At 41.5% G+C, this 21,459-nt stretch overlaps 1 protein-coding gene across 1 annotated transcript in view; it reads right to left on the bottom strand.

Moving 5' to 3' along the window:
- Nucleotides 1-21,459, bottom strand: part of LOC148016595 (ABC transporter C family member 2-like) — a 160,929-nt gene that overhangs the window by 98,046 nt on the left and 41,424 nt on the right. Inside the window, exon 4 of the mRNA XM_087664235.1 lies at nt 14,665-14,836. Within this exon, the coding sequence (XP_087520361.1) occupies nt 14,665-14,836 (172 nt within the window). The remainder of the gene's footprint in view (nt 1-14,664; nt 14,837-21,459) is intronic.

The following is a 21,459-nucleotide window of genomic DNA, read 5'->3' as shown; positions in this document are numbered from 1 at the left end:
CAGACGACTGCTGTCGCAGCCAGGCGACCTTCAGCCTGCGTTTTTTGCAGTTTTGCCATCGCCTGCTGCCTCCGCACCCTCTGCTGCCTACGCACCCTCTGCTGCCTGCGTTTTTCATCTGCAGCTGCTGGCGACAGTTTTCTACCTGTTTTTCTCCAGTTTACAGCCTGCGTTTTGCTGATTCAGCATCTCTCGTGGCTGGGTGACTGTTACTTCAGGCCGTTTTCTCTGTTTTTGGCAGTTTTTGACTAATTTTTTGACTTTCTGCAGCAGATTTTGTCTTCTATTGCTCAGCTTTTGGGTTATATTGCATGTGAACTCTCATTTTCTACAGTCTGTGCTTGTGTTTTGGCTGTGTTTCCTCTCTAAATTCCATCTCTTCTCTACTTCTCTTCTTATCCTCTCCATATGGCTCCTCCGTGCACTTCCACTGATGATAAGTTACATGGACCTGATTATCTCACATGGAGTGCTGTCATGAAAGCTTGGTTTGTGCAGAAGCGGCTATGGTACATCGTCTGTGGAGCTATTGCTCGACCTCTCCGTCCTTTTCCTCTTCCTGAAGACTTTGATGAGGACAACCATGAGGAAGCGGTGCTCACATGGGACTCGGACGATGCCCGTGCTTACTCGGCGTTGCTTCGGTGTATTTCTAAAGCGGTCTTACCGGCGGTTACCTCCTGTAGGACATCTCCTGAAGTATGGCAGAAGTTGCAGCAGATGTACGAGGCACCTTCCACCATGCGGGCCGTTACACTTTATGGCCAGCTCCAGCAGATGAAGTTTGAGCCGAAAGATACTATTCAGTCTTTTCTTCTTCGTGTTACGCAGGTACAGGACCAGCTTCGGCACATGCAATCTGCTCTTCCCGAGGTGCATCTCGTCGGAACGGTCCTCTACAAGCTCCCCCCGGAGTTTGATGGAGTGGCCAATGCTTTGCGGGCGCAGACATCATCGACTCCTGTCAGTTTTACACATATGACCTCGATGCTTCTTGAGCATGAGGCATCCTTGAGATTACAGGGGCGGCTTCCGGCACATTATGGAGGTGAGGCTTATGTAGCTTCAGAGAGGGGTGACGGGAAGAAGAAGTCGAAGGCCCAGTGTTACCACTGTGACAAGAAGGGACATTTGCGGAAGGACAGCAAGAAGTTAGCGGCTTCCAGGAAGAAGGAGCAGAAGACGAAGCGGGATGCTGACTCTACCGATGAGTCCTTTCCTTCATCAGACTCCGACTCCGATCCTCCGACCAAGGTGAAGTCCAAGGCGCGGAAGGGATCCTCTTCTTTGGATCGCGGGAAGGGCTTAGTGGCCCCTTCCTCGGCTGCTTTCTAGTGGTGGTGATGAGGTCATCCCTCACGACTCTCTTGTGCCAGAGAGGGAGTGTGAGCGGGTGTTCAGATGGGGCAGCCGCGCCTCATCTATACTTTTATACAGGTGCACAGGTTCCAGAGAGGGACGTCCCTGACGCATCGACTTCAGTCTGGCGGAATCAAATCCTGGAGCTGGGATTGACATCCAGGTTCATGCTGAGCTAGTTATCTGACAGAGAGCGGGAGGCTTTCGTCTGGAGCTCACATGAGGGGACACTTTGGCGGTCTGGCCAAAGGCAGGGACTCCATGGTCACCTATGTTCAGCGGCATTTTTGACAGGCTGGTCTTGTATGCTACTACGAGACATTGGTGATGGACACAGAGACATGCTATGATCTTCTCTATTTTCAGGTGTTTGGTACGATCGACATCGACATCAGGTTCTCTCCGAGGCACCACCTTGGTGGTGGCTTGATCACCCACTACTTGGGTATCCATGGTTCTACTTGGTGGTTCTATGTTGTATAGTTTCTGATCCCTTTTCATTGTACTATTGTATTGTATCAGATCACTCATGATCTGAGAGAGGGTGTTAGCAGAGTATTTGTCAGCTCATGTGTGAGTCTGAGCTTGATCTGGGCTGGGCATTTTTTATTAGGTATTTTAGGTATTTTTCTGGTGTGGCATTTTATGCCAGTGGAGCATTTTATGCACCAGTCGGCCAGCTTTAATGCTGTCCGACCAGCATTATTGCTCCCCACTTTTTCAGCCTATTTATACTCAGTGGCTCCTCCTCAGTTAGTCACTTCATCTTCACCATCTGCAGACTCTGTGGAGAGAGGAGCCAGTGCCAGTGCCCACGCAGCCAGTGACTCACTGTTGTATGCGACTGTCTCGTGTTCAAATATATGGATTCCATTTTCCGTGCATACATCTGAGTTCTCATCTGTATCGTGTTCTTTCTTTTCTCTTTTTGTCTTGTGTTTCAGCAGTTTATTTCAGCACATGTTTATGCTTCCACCGCTGCTCCACTTCTGACAGAACTATGGGGCATGCGAATATGCTTTGCTGCAGGCCTGGACGGTGAACTCTATTCCCCCATGGTGGAAACCATGGGGGTGATAGATGCTCCAGATGGTACCACCAAGACATCTATCAACCAGGCTGAAACTTGACAGTCAAATCATCCCTCTCAATGATTTTGAGCTCTTGGATTTTGTGCTTGAGATAGATACATAACGTACGATTGTGAGCCACATAACAATTGACTAGATGCACCCAATACTTAGATGCAAAGTCAAAATCTTGAAGTTGAGAATGAAACTCAAATATAGGACCCTGCATGAACTTAGCTATCGCCATGGTATTTTTGCTCCTCCAAGATCAAACGACCTCATACGAGAACGATCAAGGGTCAAGTTGGGATTCTTGCCCTTGAAGGAGTTCCCACAAGCCTTGTGAATCCAAGACATGTTGCATTAAATATAACCAAGTGGCAAGACCTGCTGAAATGGGTCTTATTTGTAAATGCATCCTTGGCTAATCTAAATGTATAGATGGCTATGCGATGGGTCAAATAAGTGGGTGAAATGAAATAGAATTGTGGGTGGCTAGGTGCTACATGTGGTATATGGCGACTCTAGGTACTTGCCCCCAAGTGAGGTGACTAACCAATGAATGGGGTGTTGTCACAACTCTATAGAAACAGAATTTGTATCCTTTTTCATTAATTTGTCTATATAATGATTTATTAAATTTGTTTCCTTTGCACTAATTAGATATAAAGAAAAGTGCATTGGAGCTGGCCACTGATGAGTGGTTATAGGTTATGGTGGACCCACGCGGTGGGTTAGAGAAAAGATAGTTCACACTTCCATCTATATGGCCCGATTGGGCACCTGTGACCAGAGCTCACGCATATCAGGGTTAGACTCGCGCACAGAAAGGATTGATGCCTTGAAGTGTGGGCTAGATCCGCCAGAACAAACACTTACAATCAACAAGATGGCATGATCATGAAATGCTTGTACAATGTGCATGTGTGGGCTGAAATCTTGAAATGCAGATTTCTTTGCATAGGAAAGTCACATGAAGATTCTGATACCGTTTTTGCGATGTACACAGAAAAAGCTTTCATATGACACCCATATTGGGGGGGTCCCTAAATTTTAGGAGCCTCGAATTAGCCTAAAAATGCTAGTCCTAAAAAATAGGGATGTCATTCTAAAAATAGTAAATTCTGTACTCTGACTGTGCTTACTAAATTTGGTTGTTTCTATTCTTGACAGTATTCAACCCAAAAAGGAAGGCCATAGAGAAGAGACAAGTGCCTTGTCACACAAGTTTCCAAGTGTCCCACCACTTATCACATCTCATGACATGTGGCTGGGGACACTTGTCTTGTGCTACTCCACTTTCCCCTTTTTGTACTAGCTCTTCCCTCTCTTATAAATTAGAGCTCGTTTTTCTTCATTCAGCATCATTTTTCTTTGCTATAAACTCATGTACAACACCCACAGATAGCCAGAAACTGGCCCCATCCATCCCCATCATCATCCCCCACTTCTCCATTATCAAATTCCTCCATATTCCCTCTTCTATCACTGCTGTTTTACAGGACAGCAAGCCTGTAAATTCATTACAGCACCTCCTTCTCGAGCTCTTTCTTCCATTTTAGCAACAAGAAGCAAGCCCTATCCATGTATTGCTAATCAACGATGAAGAAAGGCTGATTTCCCCTCTTTCTTCTCTCATACTGTAAAGAAATCAGTTCTTATCATTGCATAATAGATAATGCATGTATCTTTGTACATCTTTGCATGATCTTGTGAGAGTGAGAATTACTTCTTCTCACTCTCAGGTTGATTGTAACTGAGCTCTTCCCTAAGGGACTTGGGTTGAGCAGAAATACATTCCTTCCGGGAGGGGATCGCCCATCTTCAATCCTCAATCTTGTCTCCATTACTTTTACATTTTTATAGCTGTAATTTTGTGAGTAATTTTCATTTTCAGCTTTAAGTGTTCATTCTCTTTTATATTAAATCTCAAAAACAAGCAAATATAATAATTGTTAAGCATACTACATTGTTCGGGGCATTTACAGTGGTATCAGAGGTTTGGCTCGGTCCTCACCCCAACACTGGTAGTGCTTACAATTATAAGTTTGTTTGTTTTCAGCCCTTGCATTGAGTGCTTGAGCATATTTTTCTTAGAGTCTCAATGGATCAGTCGAGTGCTATCCTTCAAGCCATTCAAAGTCTTAGAGAGGAGAATCAGTAAATTCATGAGCAACTTCTCAAACTAGAAAAAGTTGAGAATCCCAAAGAATTCAAGGAAAGAAGCCCATCTGCTTTAAGGAGACAAAGCCATACCAATGAAAGGAGCCGATCAAGAAGTCCAGCTACTTCTAAGAGGCAGTCCCATTCTACTTCAAGACAAAGAAAGAGATCACGTCGAAGCTCATCCTCTTCTTCAAAGTCATCTGGTGCCTACTCTGATAGACCCTCTTCTAGTGACGAAGAGTCACACCCTTCTCGTGGAAGACCTCATCATCGTCAAAGGCGTCGACATTATTCACCCTCGTCTCCATCTTCATCCCCATCAAGCACTTCATCATCTTCAACCTCAAGATCCGGGCATGGACGAAGGCATAGAAGAAGAAGAATACTAAGTCACTATCTCAACTTGAAAAGAAGATCAAGTTCAGTATCTATGATGGTTCCCGAAATCCTGATCTTCTTCTGAAGTTTATTCGTCAATTTCAAATTTTGTATGGTCGTGACAAGTATAAAGAAAAAGAAAAGATTAAGTTTGCAGCTTTACATTTGACCGACTTAGCCCATACTTGGTGGACGGGATTGGAATATGATCATGCTGCCCCAAAATCATGGCGGTCCTTTGTTCCCATGATACAAAGCCAATTTCTTCTTGTTCATTTCAAAAGAGATGTAAAAATGGAATGGGATCTGCTTTGGCAAAGAAAAAATGAGTCACTTGCTGACTATACCAAGAGATTTTGGGAGCTACTTTTGAAGGTCTAATATTTCAAGAAGATCAGCAGTTCGGAAAAGCTTAGGAAGTTTCAAGGAGGTTTGCATTTTAAACTTCGTACTGCTCTTAATCATTATCATTATTCTAGTCTCAGGGAACTCATTGACCATGCTGAGACATGGGAAATGGAGCACAATGGCAACAAATCATTCCAAAAGAATAATAAGAAGAGAGTAGCTGATGATGAGGAGTATTCAACCCCAAATGAAGGACAAAAACAACGGCAAAAGCAGCCATCAAATCAAAAGAAGATGAAGCCCTATGCACCTCCTAATGCTCGTCAATTTCACTCCAATCTATACCCACAAGCAAAGCAACTTTCCGAAGAAGAAAAGCAGCGCTTCATGAAAGAAGGGAAGTGCTTTAAATCTGGACAAACAGGCCACATAGCGAAGCAATGTCCAAACAAAGGACAAAGCAAGGTTTCTGACAACAAGCCTAAGTCGCTAGTGAAAATCAATGCTATCAGTGATGTAGTTGCAAACACAACTTACACTCCAAAGATGCGCAAATTATTAAAAGCTTGGGAACAGTTGTAAGGTAAGCAAGCTCTATTCTTGATAGATCTTGGGGCAAATGAAAATGTCATTTCCTTGCAATTAGCTAAAGAGCTTGGATTAAAGAATGAAGAGATGGACACTTCGGCAGAAGTTCGCCAAGCTTTAAATGCCGATGAAGGTGACACAGTGAAGACTGTGACACCCTACATTGGCAAGCTCAAGTTTCAAATTCAAGGCTACAATGACGAAGATACCTTCTGTATCGGAGACCTTGATGGTTGCGATGTGATTCTTGGCATGCCCTGGAATCATAGAGTAGATTCAACCATCTTCTCTCAAAAAAAGAAGGTAGAACTCACCAACAAAGACAAGAAGTATGAGATCCAAGCTGGAGTTTCTGGAGACACCATACCTATGATAAGCCATATGCAAGTCTCTAGAGCAACTAAGGATTGTGTTCAATGTTGTTTGCTTTATGTCACTGATGTAAAAGATAATATAAATGTTGAAAACCAAGAGCGACTTCAGCTCTTGGAAAAGTATAAAGATTGTTTTCCGGAAGATCTTCCTTATTAGCTTCCCCCAGAAAGGCCAGAAGACCATCGTATTGATATTATTTCGGGCAGTTCTCCTCCTAATATAGCACCATACCATGTGAGCTGTCCTCAACAAGAAGAAATCAAAAAGCAAGTCGAAGACCTACTCAACCGTGGGCTAATTAGGCCAAGTAGCTCACCATTTTGTTCACCGGTTCTTCTTGTTCAAAAGAAAGATGGCACATTCAGGATGTGCATTGATTATCGAGCCCTCAACAAAATCACTGTGAAGAATCGGTTTCCTATTCCCAGAATTGACGACATTTTGGATCGTCTAGGAGGCTCAAAGGTTTTCAGCCGCATTGATCTAAAAAGCGGTTATCATCAAATTAGGGTAATACCACAAGATGTACACAAAACTGCTTTCCGCACTTAATACGGTCTTTATGAATTCTTGGTGGTTTCTTTCGGATTAACCGATGCACCAGCCACCTTTAATTGAATGATGGAGCGCATCTTTAGAGAGCATCGACAATATGTCGGTACTTTCTTTGATGATATTCTTGTCTTTAGCAAGAATGAAGAGGAGCATCATCAGCACTTGGAGATTGTTCTACAATTACTTCAACAAAATCAACTCTTGGTAAATGGTAAAAAGAGTGAATTTTTCATGCATAAAATAAATTACCTTGGGCATGTCATCTCTTCTGAAGGGATTCAGATTGATCCTGAAAAGATCAAGATAATCCAAGAATGGCCTCATCTTCATGATGTACATGAGGTGCGATCGTTTCTTGGCTTATGCTCTTATTACCGCCGCTTCATCAAGCATTTTGCACATATGGCTTCTCCACTTCATGACCTTACAAAGAAGAAGACCTCTTTCCAATGGAAGGAAAAAGAGAAGGCAGCCTTCACAAGGCTGAAAACAGCTCTTACTTCTGGACATGTTCTTATCATTCCAGATTTGGTAAAACCATTTGTGGTGGAAGCAGATGCTTGCGGTGATTGTATTGATGCAGTGCTAAATTAAGAAAGCCATGCCGTAGCCTTTGAAAGCCGCCGTCTAAATGATGTGGAGAAAAGGTATGACATTTATGAAAAGGAGCTCTTAGCAGTGGTTCATGCTTTGAAGATATAGAAACATTATCTTTTAGGCAATGAATTCCTTATTAAAACTAATCATCAGAGCTTGAAGTATTTCAAGACTCAAAAGCATTTGCAGGAGAAACATGCAAGATGGAAAAATTTCTTGTCTATGTTTCATTTTCAAATTATGTACACTCCAGGGAAACAAAATGTAGTTGCTGATGCACTTTCTAGAGTGCCTCGCATTGCAACTATTACAATGGCTCATCATGAAGATTTTCAAACGATGAAGAATACTTATGATGAAGATACTGATTTTGCAGCAATTTGGTCAAATTTACAGCAAGGAGGTTCTCATCCAGATTATTCCATCAAAGACGGTTACCTTCTCATGAACAATCGCCTTTGTGTCATTCTTCCTGTTCGACAAAAGGTGCTTAAAGAAAGTCATGAACCCCCTTATGCAGGGCATAGAGGGAGGGCAGCCACTCTAAGTGCAATTGAGCGCTACTTTTATCAGCCAACATTACGAAGAGATACACATAACTTCATTGAGGCTTGTCTAGTATGCCAAAAATCCAAGTATGATAGGCAGAAGACTCCAGGATTGTTGCAACCTCTTCCAGTGCCCAAAGATCCATGGGAATCTATCACAATGGATTTCATCTCAGGTATTCCAAGAACACCTCAAGGTCATGATATGATTTGGGTCATAATTGATCGATTCAGCAAGCAATCACATTTTATTCCATGTCATAAAACATTGAAATCCGCACAAGCTGCAAGACTTTTCATTCAACATATCTTCAGATTACATGGTATGCCTTCTGAGATCATTTCAGATAGAGACTCCAAATTCACAAGTAACTTTTGGCATGCTTTATTTGAGAATTTGGAAACCACTTTAAAGTTCTCCTCAGCTTTTCATCCAACTGACGGCCAAACAGAGGTGATGAATCTCACTCTTTTGGATATGTTGAAAGCTTATGTTAGTGAACATAAGTCACAATGGGAGAAATATCTTCCATTATTGGATTTTGCTTACAACAATACAGTGCACTCATCCATAGGGAAAGCGCCAAATGAAATAATACAGGGTAAAGTGATTCCTCCTCCAATTATTCGCACTAAAGATAAGATTTTTGCTGCTGATGAATTTGCTTCAAATTTAAAAACAGCAATGGATCAAGTTCGAGCCACTATCAAAGTTGCCCAAGAGCGACAAAATAAGCAAGCACATAAACGAAAAAGACCTTTGGCTTTTGAAAAAGGTCAATATGTCTTGCTAAAGTTTGATAAAAGCAGGCTCAAACAAGGTTCCGGTCAAAATTCATCTTTTCCAAAGCTCTCCAATAGATACTTTGGACCCTTCAAAGTGATTGAGAAAATAAATGAAGTTTCTTATCGACTTAAGCTTCCTGCTCATTACATAAACGAAGAAGACCTTTGGCTTTTGAAAAAGGTCAATATGTCTTGCTAAAGTTCGATAAAAGCACGCTCAAACAAGGTTCCGGTCAAAATTCATCTTTTCCAAAGCTCTCCAGTAGATACTTTGGACCCTTCAAAGTGATTGAGAAAATAAATGAAGTTTCTTATCGACTTGAGCTTCCTGCTCATTAGAAAATACTACATAGGACCAGAACCAAAGAAACCCATTACTGAAGATCCCCCAAAAGTTCAAGAAACAGAGCAACTCTTGGAACCTGAACTGATTTTGTTTCACAAGGATCAAACCACGAGAAGTGGCCTTGTGACACAAAAATTCTTACTAAAATTCAAGAATCTACCCACAATAGATGCACAGTGGGTAAATGGAAAATTCATGAAGGATTACCCAGACATTCTTCAGCCATATCAAGAAGCTTTTCAGCTGAGGACAGCTGAATAAAAGCCAAAGGGCTGTCACAACTCTATAGAAACAGAATTTGTATCCTTTTTCATTAATTTGTCTATATAATGATTTATTAAATTTGTTTCCTTTGCACTAATTAGATATAAAGAAAAGTGCATTGGAGCTGGCCACTGATGAGTGGTCACAGGTTATGGTGGACCCACGCGGTGGGTTAGAGAAAAGATAGTTCACACTTCCACCTATATGGCCCGATTGGGCGCCTGTGACCAGAACTCACGCATATCAGGGTTAGACTCGCACACAGAAAGGATTGATGCCTTGAAGTATGGGCTAAATCCACCAGAACAAACACTTACAATCAACAAGATGGCATGATCATGAAATGCTTGTACAATATGCATGTGTGGGCTAAAAGCTTGAAATACACATTTCTTTGCATAGGAAAGTCACATGAGGATTCTGATACCGTTTTTGCGATGTACACGGAAAAAGCTTTCATATGACACCCATATTGGGGGGGTCCCTAAATTTTAGGAGGTCCCTAAATTTTAGGAGCCTCGAATTAGCCTAAAAATGCTAGTCCTAAAAAATAGGGATGTCATTCTAAAAATAGTAAATTCTGTACTCTGACTGTGCTTACTAAATTTGGTTGTTTCTATTCTTGACAGTATTCAACCCAAAAAGGAAGGCCATAGAGAAGAGACAAATGTCAAGACACTTGTCACACAAGTTTCCAAGTGTCCCACCACTTGTCACATCTCATGACATGTGGCTAGGGACACTTGTCTTGTGCTACTCCACTTTCCCCTTTTTGTACTAGCTCTTCCCTCTCCTATAAATTAGAGCTCGTTTTTCTTCATTCAGCATCATTTTTCTTTGCTGTAAACTTATATACAGCACCCACAGATAGCCAAAAACTGGCCCCATCCATCCCCATCATCATCCCCCACTTCTCCATTATCAAATTCCCCCATATTTTCTCTTCTATCACTCCTGTTTTACAGGACAACAAGCCTATAAATTCATTACAGCACCTCCTTCTCGAGCTCTTTCTTCCATTTTAGCAACAAGAAGCAAGCCCTATCCATGTACTGCTGATCAACGATGAAGAAAGGCTGATTTCCCCTCTTTCTTCTCTCATACTGTAAAGAAATCAGTTCTTATTATTACATAATAGATAATGCCTGTGTATTTGTACATCTTTGCATGATCTTGTGAGAGTGAAATACATTCCTTCGGGGGGGGTTGCCCATCTTCAACCCTCAATCTTGTCTCCATTACTTTTACATTTTCATGGCTGTAATTTTGTGAGTAATTTTCATTTTCAGCTTTAAGTATTCATTCTCTTTTATATTAAATCTCGAAAACAAGCGAATATCATAATTGTTAAGCATACTACGTTGTTGGGGGCAATTACAGGGGGGGGTGTGTGTGTGTGTGTGTGTGTGTGTGGGGGGGGGGGGGGAAGTGGAAAAGTTTTAAATTGATCCATTAGGTGTTGATATATTGACAATTGTGTAGCCAGATGTGAGATGGGGGAGATGTGCAGGGCTTGATATGCGTGTGTGGGACACCCTTGCATATAGGTCCCTATTGGTGCTTGGTTGGAAGTGCAACTCCCACCATCCTTGCACTGACACCACCCATCCAGGGGATAGGAATGTACCGTGTGGGATACATTCCTGGTGAATTGTGAAATATATGAGTATGTGCATGCAATGAAAGGATTTTGTGAAAGGGGTGGATGGATGGGAATTGAGATTGTGAATTTTGAGTTTGATTTATTGATGATGAAGCACAAAAAGCAAACTCATTAGAGTAAGCATGAGATGCAGAGTTCTTACCTGATCTCTTTCTTTAATCATGTCATCTTGCATTTACATATTGTTTCAGGTTTGGATTTCATGATTACATGTACCCATTACTACAACATTTGAAACCTACATACCTTGCACCATGTTTGGTGAAATGCATGACATTGGATATCTTACGTTTCACAACTCGGTTTGTTGTCTTCCTATATGGGGATTGCAGTCTGCACCAATGTGAATCTCTGACTGAAATGCAAGTTCCTTCAGGTTGTAGACTTGGTCAGTGGACTCATGTGCCAAAGGTGTTGTGTGAGGTGGCTATGAGCACACGAGCTTGCTCCAACTTGATGTTTCCCAATCATGTGCATCAAAATCATCTCATATTCCACAAGTGATCCTATTCATTTCAGATTGAGACCATCAATCTGTCAAATTTCCCAATGTCATGGGCTTTGAAGGAGATAGTAGACAATACCACTCCTTTTTGACCGTCATCTTAGGCTTTGAGGAAGAATGTTTTGGTGTGGAGGAAGAAGACATCTTAGAAGGTGTCACTACATTCTGGAAAGCAAACTTTGCTCTTCACAAGGGGAGAGGATCTTTAGCTCTTGGAGCAACTCTGCTCTCACACCATGTAAACAAATGGCATGGCAAACACAAAAATGCAAAAGTGTATGACAAAACAAAGAACAAAATCTATAGAATGTTGAATGCTGATGAATAAATAATGAGTATGAAGATGATACAATCAATGGGACCTCAAAAATCCATGTTTCTAGGACCAGAACAGAGGTGGCTGAAGGAGCGTCTGAGTATGTTGTACTCGGACAGATCCCGAAACACAGTATGCAGTCTCTGATGATGTCAGGTGTAGACAGCAGCAGTGTGAGTGACCAGCGGACTGAAAATGCAGATCAGTGTGGACGGAGATGTTGCCATCTATGCATAGAACAGGCTGGAAACTCAATATGGCAGCAGGACGGCCTGCTGGGCACCAATATGCAGGTATCCAGCTGCTGGATCTGAGCTTCATGATGAAAATACAGGGCTGGAAATGAAGTCAACAGCAGCAGATGTCTTCCTGATGACCAGGAGACAGTCCTGCAGAAAACATGGGTGTAACTGACCACAAACAGCAGCAGATGTGCTCTCACATGCAGGTGCCAGTGGTTAACTGAAGCACAGGTAGAAATGATGATGACCAGCTGCTGGATTGCTTCGATCAGGCAAGCAGCAGCTGTAAACAGATTGCCCCGGCTGGAAGATGATTGTAGGCAGCTGGGGCAGCACTTTGATAGGCTCCTTGGAGTCCAGTTTCCATCAGAAGGGGTATAGACAACAGTGGATGTGAAGAGGACCAATGATAGCTAAGTCGAGTGACTCACGGATAGGATGCACAGACACATGACTCCTATTTATAGAGGTTTCCGGGCGCCTTTGTCCTACTGTCAAATATAAAGCCATTTATTTTTTATAATTAGCATTACTTGCTTTTTGGGGTTGTTTTAAGGAAATTAAATTAGTGATTAATGCACCATAGTTATGTCCGAGTGCAATCCTTAATATTGGTGGCTCAAACATTGTAGCCCTGTCATTCAATTGTCACGCACATTGGCTGCTGTCATCCAATACCCACTACTGGACATGTATCTATCAACTTCACCTGTCAACCTACCATTCTCATCCATGTATCTACCATGATAGAGTAATGCCACGTCACAAACCTCCTCCCCCAAATCTTCTTGATTTCATTTAAAATAACAAAGAATACTTGCTTGTTTTTATCCAAGAAGGAAGATGTTGGACTTTTGAACTGCAGTATAATGTGCATGGCTCATGTACTTACAGATTTTTCAAAATCCAGGTTCATGAATTCCTCTTGGTGTTGGAGTATATATTCCTGACATTTCAACTCAAAGCCAAAGGTGCCATGTAACAATTGATGCAATAGAATCTCCTTCGCCAAAGATACCCAAAGAATTTACAATTCTTAATCATCTTCTACTTTTAGCATCAAAAATCAGTCCAAAATACATCCACAATCTTATGTTGATTCCCATTCGGACCCAAAGGTGAAGTGTATTATTAAATGAAATTCTATTTTGAGTCCGTCCATTATTCTAGAAAATAGATTCTTCCTTTTCTTTTCCAACTAAGAGAAAATTCTAATGATACATCTGTCAAAAAAAATTATCTTGAGGCAACATACAAGATTAGCCCTATAATGGACTTCCAAGATGTAACAACTATAAAACAAAAAATTAAAGTCTATTACAAGGCTTCAGTGAAAACCAATCAAGAGGTCTATAATGCCAAACCATGTATGACTCAAAATAAAAGAAAGCGTCAAAATCCCAGATCCTGAGAAAAGAAACTCTCCTCCTCTTTATAGTTTCCAAGCCACCCTATAGCCTCTCCATCTCCTGCAAAGATGGTGGACAATCTTTACCCAGATCCTGGAAAAGTCTCTACAATTAACATATCCTTTCAACCTCTAGCATGAATACATCTGGTGGTCCAAATGAACCAACAAATCAATCATACTAGCAATCTCCAATCTTTGACAATGTCCCTTGGTCCACTCTGTATAAAAGTTTCACATGGTTATCCTGCTCAAGAGCTAACCAAAAATGAGACAGGACTACTCCCTTAATAATAGATTATTCCTTCAAGGGAGATTTTTTTTAACATGGTTGATATATGAAGTCTTCATGGCCTTTGAGTTAAGCTCAAGGGCCATAATGGTCCATGCCTAGTACCTCCTGCTGAGGCTCTGGCCCATGCCATTTTACCTCTGATCATGCATGACCATGAGCCTCAAAGTTTGTCCACTCTTTTGATAAGATCTTCGCATTGGTTTGTGTCCTGTGTCCACATTTGGCCTCATAAGCTCAGCCACCTATAACCAGAATGAAGGTATGTTTGGAACTGTTAATCACTGCAGGTAAACACAGGTGCAAGCATATGTGCCTGAACGTCTGAACACATCTTACACCTGTAAATCTAGTCAGGGTTAAAATCTTAGTTCTGTGCTTTAGCCTAAAAAAAGGCCCAGCTTTGTGCTTGTATATCATCTATCGAAATTAATCTAGTTCCATTTGAGTTTATCATATCCTATGTTCTTCATGGTTGATCCCAACCGCGTTTTCTCTCATCTATAACCTTTCACTTCTCCCACAAATGGGGTTCCACCTACCATAGCCTCCCACTACGATTACTACAAACAAAACCTCTTACATTTCAGGGTGTGAGTAAACTCTTGTTGGAGGACAAAATCCATTAAAACAGACAAGAAAATCCTTAAAAATCTCAGGAGTATTAAATAATATCACCCTTATACAAAGCTGCAAAATACCAATGATGACCACAAATGCAACTAACACATTTTCCAACTTTTGTTATCACCTTACAAAAGCTGAAATTTGAAACATCCCACCCAGAAATATACTTGTCTAGAGAATCCAATGTTTTAAAACACAAGAAACAAGAACATTTAAGGATAGTCAACCCACGTGAAAAAATATTTACACGGCGCTCTGGAAAGATATCTTCTTCCTCAGCTAGAGACTGATATCCTGTGTTGACTTCCGTGTTTATGTCATTGCTTGCAACAGAAAGTGATGAACTGCCCTCATAAGGCGCCAACTCAGGAAGATAGCAGATCAGTCCTAAGCCTGTAAGAACCTGCAGAGTGGAAAATCATTTCATAGAGTCCAAAATGTGACTTTAATGATTTTCCCTTGACATAATAATACAGTCAACACCCAGAAACTTGAACTTACACCTTGCATTGCACTTTCTTTGCATTGAAACAGTCCCTAGTAGCAAAATTAAATTGCCTTCATCAAAGAAACCAATATTGATCAAGTGTTTGCACATATCTAAAAGCTCATGCAAGGATCACAATCTTTCACTAATTAAGACCTCATTAAGATATAAGAATATATTTGGCCATGCTTGGAAACCATCACAACCTACAACGCAGCCTAAAGAGCATCCAATTGAGTCAAGACACAATGTGAGTTTTCTCAAGTCATCTTGCCTTCAATTGTAATAAGCTAAATCACCTTAGAAAAAAACATTCATCAAGACTAAGCTTTGGCCCCATAACACATCCTTATGGTCATTGCAACTACTAGCAAACATATCAAACATACATCAAATCTTTAACCCTTTCTAACCAATAGAAAATAGAAACAACTTTAGCATATTTCAAGGCATGACAAACCCATGCCTTCATATCACATGGGCGATCTATCTATTAGATGGATGAATACATTGGGCTTATTAAAAAAGACCTCTCCAAAGATTACAATGGGATCCAAGAGAGTGGGTATGGACGGGTCCACCATTCCTTGATAGGCCATGTGACATGGCCTTCTTTGGCTACACCACCAGGTTGGGAAGGAGGATCCAAATGAATGTGAGATTAGAGTGCCACCAACGGCAACCTCTCTCTCATAAGCATAGACAAGGCATTTCTTATCATATTTTTCGAGGCTAGATGGCAGCCTTAAACCTAGGAAAATATCCCTCTTCATATGGCTATTAGCTCATAGGTGCTTAGCAATTAGTACTTGACTTAGATACAGCAAGGACCTTGTGGCATGCATGAGATGAGGTAAGCCACAGGAGACCCAGAGGACACAAACGCATTGCCCATGGAATTGTCCCAAAGCTCAGGAGGTATAGGTGGAGAGCCCTTTGATGATTTTCAATGGCAATGTAGAGTCCATGGTCGTGACCTACAGGGTTGTAGTTTGGCTCACAAATAAAGTAACGCCCCGAACAACGTAGTATGCTTAACAATTATGATATTCGCTTGTTTTCGAGATTTAATATAAAAGAGAATGAACACTTCAAGCTGAAAATGAAAATTACTCACAAAATTACAGCCATGAAAATGTAAAAGTAATGGAGACAAAATTGAGGGTTGAAGATGGGCAACCCCCACCGAAGGAATGTATTTCTGCTCAACCCAAGTCCCTTAGGGAAGAAATGTGTATTTCAAGCTTTCAGCCCACACATGCACATTGTACAAGCATTTCATGATCACGCCATCTTGTTGATTGTAACTGTCTGTTCTGGTGGATCTAGCCCACACTTCAAGGCATCAATCCTTTCTGTGTGCGAGTCTAACCCGAAGGAATGTATTTCAAGCTTTCAGCCCACACATGCACATTGTACAAGCATTTCATAATCATGCCATCTTGTTGATTGTAACTGTCTATTCTGGCGGATCTAGCCCACACTTCAAGGCATCAATCCTTTCTGTGTGCGAGTCTAACCCTGATATGCGTGAGTTCTCGTCACAGGCGCCCAATCGGGCCATATAGGTGGAAGTGTGAACTATCTTTTCTCTAACCCACCGCGTGGGTCCACCATAACCTGTGACCACTCATCAGTGGCTAGCTCCAATGCACTTTTCTTTATATCTAATTAGTGCAAAGGAAACAAATTTAATAAATCATTATATAGACAAATTAATGAAAAAGGATACAAATTCTGTTTCTATAGAGTTGTGACAGCCCAACATGTGGCTATGGGGATGTTCAAGGAAGCCTTTCATTTCGTATCATTGGACAGCATCTAAGCACAATCCCCACTTAAGATTATTCACAAGCGCAATGGACCCAAGGACACTACCATAGATGGGAGTTGATTGCTAGTATTATTGCCTAGTACATTTGGACCACGAGGTGCAGCCATGCTATAGGCCTTCAAAATGTGTTGGGTTTGACTCACGCCTACGCTCATAGAGGAGTGTCGATGATCCTCAGTAGGACACTAGAGCACTTTTTACTCTCCTTATGAGAGGTTTTATTTTACATGCCTATGTTATGCAATTTGGGCTTCTCATGTTTTACACCTTTTAGGTGTGAACACACTTTAGCAACCCTAAGGTTTAAGAGTTGTACTTTGTACTTGCACCTTAGACTCTTTGGTGAGTGCATTGGGAGTCGTGCCTTCACTCTTCTCTTCACTATCAACTATACTCTCAGTTGAGCTTCGATCTTTGAGCATTCTCTCCCCTCTCACATTTGGTATCAGAGCTACTCAGCTCAAATGGTTACCATCTCCTGCTAAGCTCCTCAACTTTTTTCCACCAGCTCACAGCTCCAACTCCCTGTGCAAAGTTGCTGCCCCAAGCCCCAACTGCAGCCCACCATTTGAGCCTGCCTGCCAATCCAGCAATCTGAGCCATAGTCGCCACCAACAGCTCCAGCTCATCCACCAGTCTACCGGCCTCACTAGCCTGCACTGCCAACGCCTACAATGCTCTGGCATGTCTGTTTGCCTAGGCCGTCTGCACTGCTAGTGCCACAAGCGCCTGCCAGACCTTGTCCACCTCCTCTACCTGTCTAACAGGCACGCCAGCAGCGCCCGCCACTCCAGCTTGACCTCCAGCTGCGCCACCTACTTCCATCACCACTAGTGCCCTGGTGCTCGCAACCAGTCAGTTGTGATAACTTAAAATCAGAGGTAAAAAGGGAAAAGAAATTTCACTTTTTCAAATTTTTAATTCAAATTTCATCTTCTGAAAGGGGCTTCTGCTCGGGCAGTGTATCTATGTTCTTGCAAGTGTCCGGGACACATTTATTGTAGAGATTTTGTGAATTTTGAGTCAAAAATTTGGGGCTTCTGATGTCAGCTCAAAGATTGGCAAATGAACATCAGTGACAGTCTGTAATAGACTGAATTTGTGCATTTTGGGACAAGATATTTTAAGGCTTTTGCATTTTTTGTGCTGCTGAGCACTGTCTGTACCTTGGACAGAATGTACATCAAACAGTTCTTGACAAAGTGTGATTAGATTCGTTAATTACAGCAAGGTGTTTGCTGTAATTTTCGAAAATTCTCAGATTTCCAGGTTAGTCTAGCTTGAAGTATTGCTCTTGTGCTCCTTGATCAACAATATTTACCATGGCCAATCAAGGAGGTGATGTATTCACATTTGTGTCCAAAGAAGATAGGTTGGATGGCAACAACTATTCTCTATGGTCTTTTATGATGAAACATGTGCTAATTGCAAAGAATCTTTGGGATTATGTCAATGGTAAAGAAGTTCGGCCTAGAGTTGTGGCTCCTACTACTCCTCTAGGAGGACATGGACGAAGGGCAACTTAACCCACTCAGCCTAATCAGCCCTCTCCAACTCAATCACTTTCCCAAAGATCAGCAACACAAAAGGCATGGGACACACCGGATGCTCGGGCATTGTCACTGATTGCATTGGCAGTTTAGCGGTCCGTCATCCCACACATTCGGTCTGCAGCTTCTTCACAAAAAGCATGGCTGACCCTAGAGCAGATGTTTGCTGGAAAAAATGAGACACGCATCTCTTTCTTGAAAAAAGATTCTATGCAAGATCATCTCAATAAAATTCAAGACATGTGTGAGCAGCTTCTGAATGTAGATGAGTATTATTCACATGCGTAGTTGATCTCTATTACTTTGAATTCATTGCCGCCCTCATATTTGGCCTTTCATACGGCCTTGAATCTCATCATGAGGATTTCCCCATAGCCACTTACGTTCCTTCAGTTGGTCAGTTTGCTCTTAGAGGAAAAGCAAACAAGAAAGAACAGCGGGGTGGATGTTATAGCCTCTAAGCAAGCTTTTATGGCAAGGCAGAAAGGCAAGGGCAGCAAAGCTAACAATGCTCCGTTAAGCTCTAGGACTTCAAGTACTTCACAGAGCAACAAGAAATAGGGGGGCATGCAAGCCAGAAGAGCAAGTGCCACTATTGCAAGAAGCCAGGTTACTACGTCACAAAATGTATGAAGCGCATAGACAAGAAGAAGGAGGAGGAGTCAGCGATGTCTGTTTTTTATGCACCTTCCACTGCTACTGAGTCCGCATATTTTGTTGTAGACCGTAACTATTATTTCTACACATGCAGTTATGACTCTTCTTGGGTTAACAGAGCATTTAGCTCTATTGAGGATACGAGCACTTGGTTCTTTGATAGTGGTGCTTCTAAGCATATCACATCCCATAGGGATTTGTTTTCCTCCGTTATTGCAGCTCCTATTGGCAAGTCTGTACAGTTTGTGAACAATGCATCATACTCTATTAGAGGTATTAGGAAGATTGTGTTGACAGCCATTGATGGCTCTATTCTCCGCTTGCAGGATGCATTATTTGTGCCAAACATAAAAAAGCACTTGTTGTCTATTTCTTCTTTGGCAAAGTGTGGTCTACAAGTCACATTTGATGATAACAGATGTATGGTCAGAGATAAAGGACACATGCCTTTGATTTTCACTAGCACTCTATATTAAGGGTTATATAAGTTAGATGCTTATTCAATTGATCAATCACTCTATCTAGCCTCTACTCTAACTCCTACTATGTTATTGGTAGAGTTATGGCATGCTCGCATGGGGCATGTAAACTATGGTAGCTTGATGCTTATGCAGTGTACACAGATGCTTGTTAGCTTATCTCTCTTGGAGAGACCTCCAGAGCATATACGTGAGGGATGGATCTTTGGAAAAATGCATCGTTTTTCGTTTCCTCGCGATGTTACTTTAGCAACTACCAAATTACAGATTGTGCATTCGGATGTATGTTGCCCTATGCAAACAAAGTCATTGGGTGGATGTTACTATTTTGTCACTTTCATTGATGACTTTACTCGTTTTTGTTGGGTCTACTCTTTTATGAAAAAGTCAAAAGAGTATAATGCATTTTTGTCTTTTGTAGCACTTGTTGAAAATCAATCTGGCTACAGGATTCAGACTCTCCATTCAAATTGAGGGGGGAAATCCATGTCTTCTATGCTATATACTTTTTTGAAGCAGAAAGGCATTGTTCATCAGTACACTACTGCTTACACTCCACAGCCATATTGGCATTGCAGAGAGGCAAAATTGGTCACTCATGGAGATGGCTAGATATATGCTGAAAGCAAAGAGTTTGCAACATAGTTTTTGGATGGAAGAATATATGTGTGCTTGCCATGTTTTAAACAGGTGCCCTACCAAAGCATTAAAGAATGTCATGCCTTTTGAGGCTTGGAACAACCAGAAACCTTCTATTGGACATTTTCGTACTTTTAGGTGTCTCATGTATGCTCACATACACAAGATACTAAGAAAGAAGTTGCATAACAAGGTTGTTAAATGCATTTTTGTGGGGTACAACAGTGAGAGCAAAGGATATAGATTATATGATCTTATCTCTAAAAAGGTATTTGTCAGTAGGGATGTGGTTTTTTATGAAAAATCAGAATTATCCCTTGCTGGTTTTGATACATATTAAACTGCCAATGATGTATTTGAAGGGCTGCTGCCCATTTCTTTTCGTAATACAACTAGAGCTTCAACAAGTGAACGTAATGTTCAACCAACTACTCCATTGGCTATTGCAAAAAATCAGCCTATGGCTGATCTGAATATTCAGCAAGATGTTGAATTTGAAGTTCGGCAGGAGCTTATACACAGTCAAGAAGCTAGGTGGATGCCTAGATGGTGGTATTTGTAGACTATGAAAAATAGTCATTTGGATGCTCCTATTGCTGGTCGTACTAGAAGGCAAGCTTGTATGCATGATGGTGCACATACAATGGAGTTTGTTATGGCAACAGATACACTTGATGATGAGGAGCCTGAATGTTTTGAGGATGCACAAAACAAAGTATGAATTGGATGGCAGCAATGCAAGCTCAGTTTGATTCTATCATAAAGAATCAAACATGGGATTTAGTGTCCTTGCCTATTGGGAAGAAAGCCATTGGTACAAAGTGGGTCTATGAGCTGAAAAGGAATGCAGATGGATCCATTGACAAATGTAAGGCCAGGCTTGTGGCCAAAGGCTACGCACAAAAGAAAGGCATTGACTATGAGGAGACATTTGCTCCTACATCCCGTATGACTACCATTCGGTCTATGGTTGCTCTGGCTGCCCATTATGGTTGGACTATACACCAGCTTGATATTAAGACTACATTTTTACATGGGGAACTTCAAGAAGAAGTGTATGTACAGCACCCCATTGGCTTGCAATTGTGGGATTCAAACAATTGGTGTACAAGCTATAAAAGGCTTTGTATGGTTTGAAGCAAGCTCCCCGAGCTTGATATGCAAAGATTAATACATTTTTACTCAGCCAGGGGTTTATAAACAGCTCAGCAAAGTCTACACTTTACGTATGTAAAGAAGGGGACGGATGTATATCTTTATATTGATGATCTTTTGCTTACAGGGACATATGCTGATCAGATTTCAGCATTTAAACAAGTTTGCAACAAACTTTTGTGATGTCTGATTTGGGGCCTTTGCACTATTATTTGGGCATTCAGT

This window comes from Lygodium microphyllum, chromosome 23 (assembly GCF_053477565.2).
Source record: "Lygodium microphyllum isolate KBCC chromosome 23, Lygodium_microphyllum_v1.1.10, whole genome shotgun sequence".
NCBI classification, from domain to species: Eukaryota; Viridiplantae; Streptophyta; class Polypodiopsida; order Schizaeales; family Lygodiaceae; genus Lygodium; species Lygodium microphyllum.
This window is presented reverse-complemented; position numbering and strand designations above follow the sequence as displayed.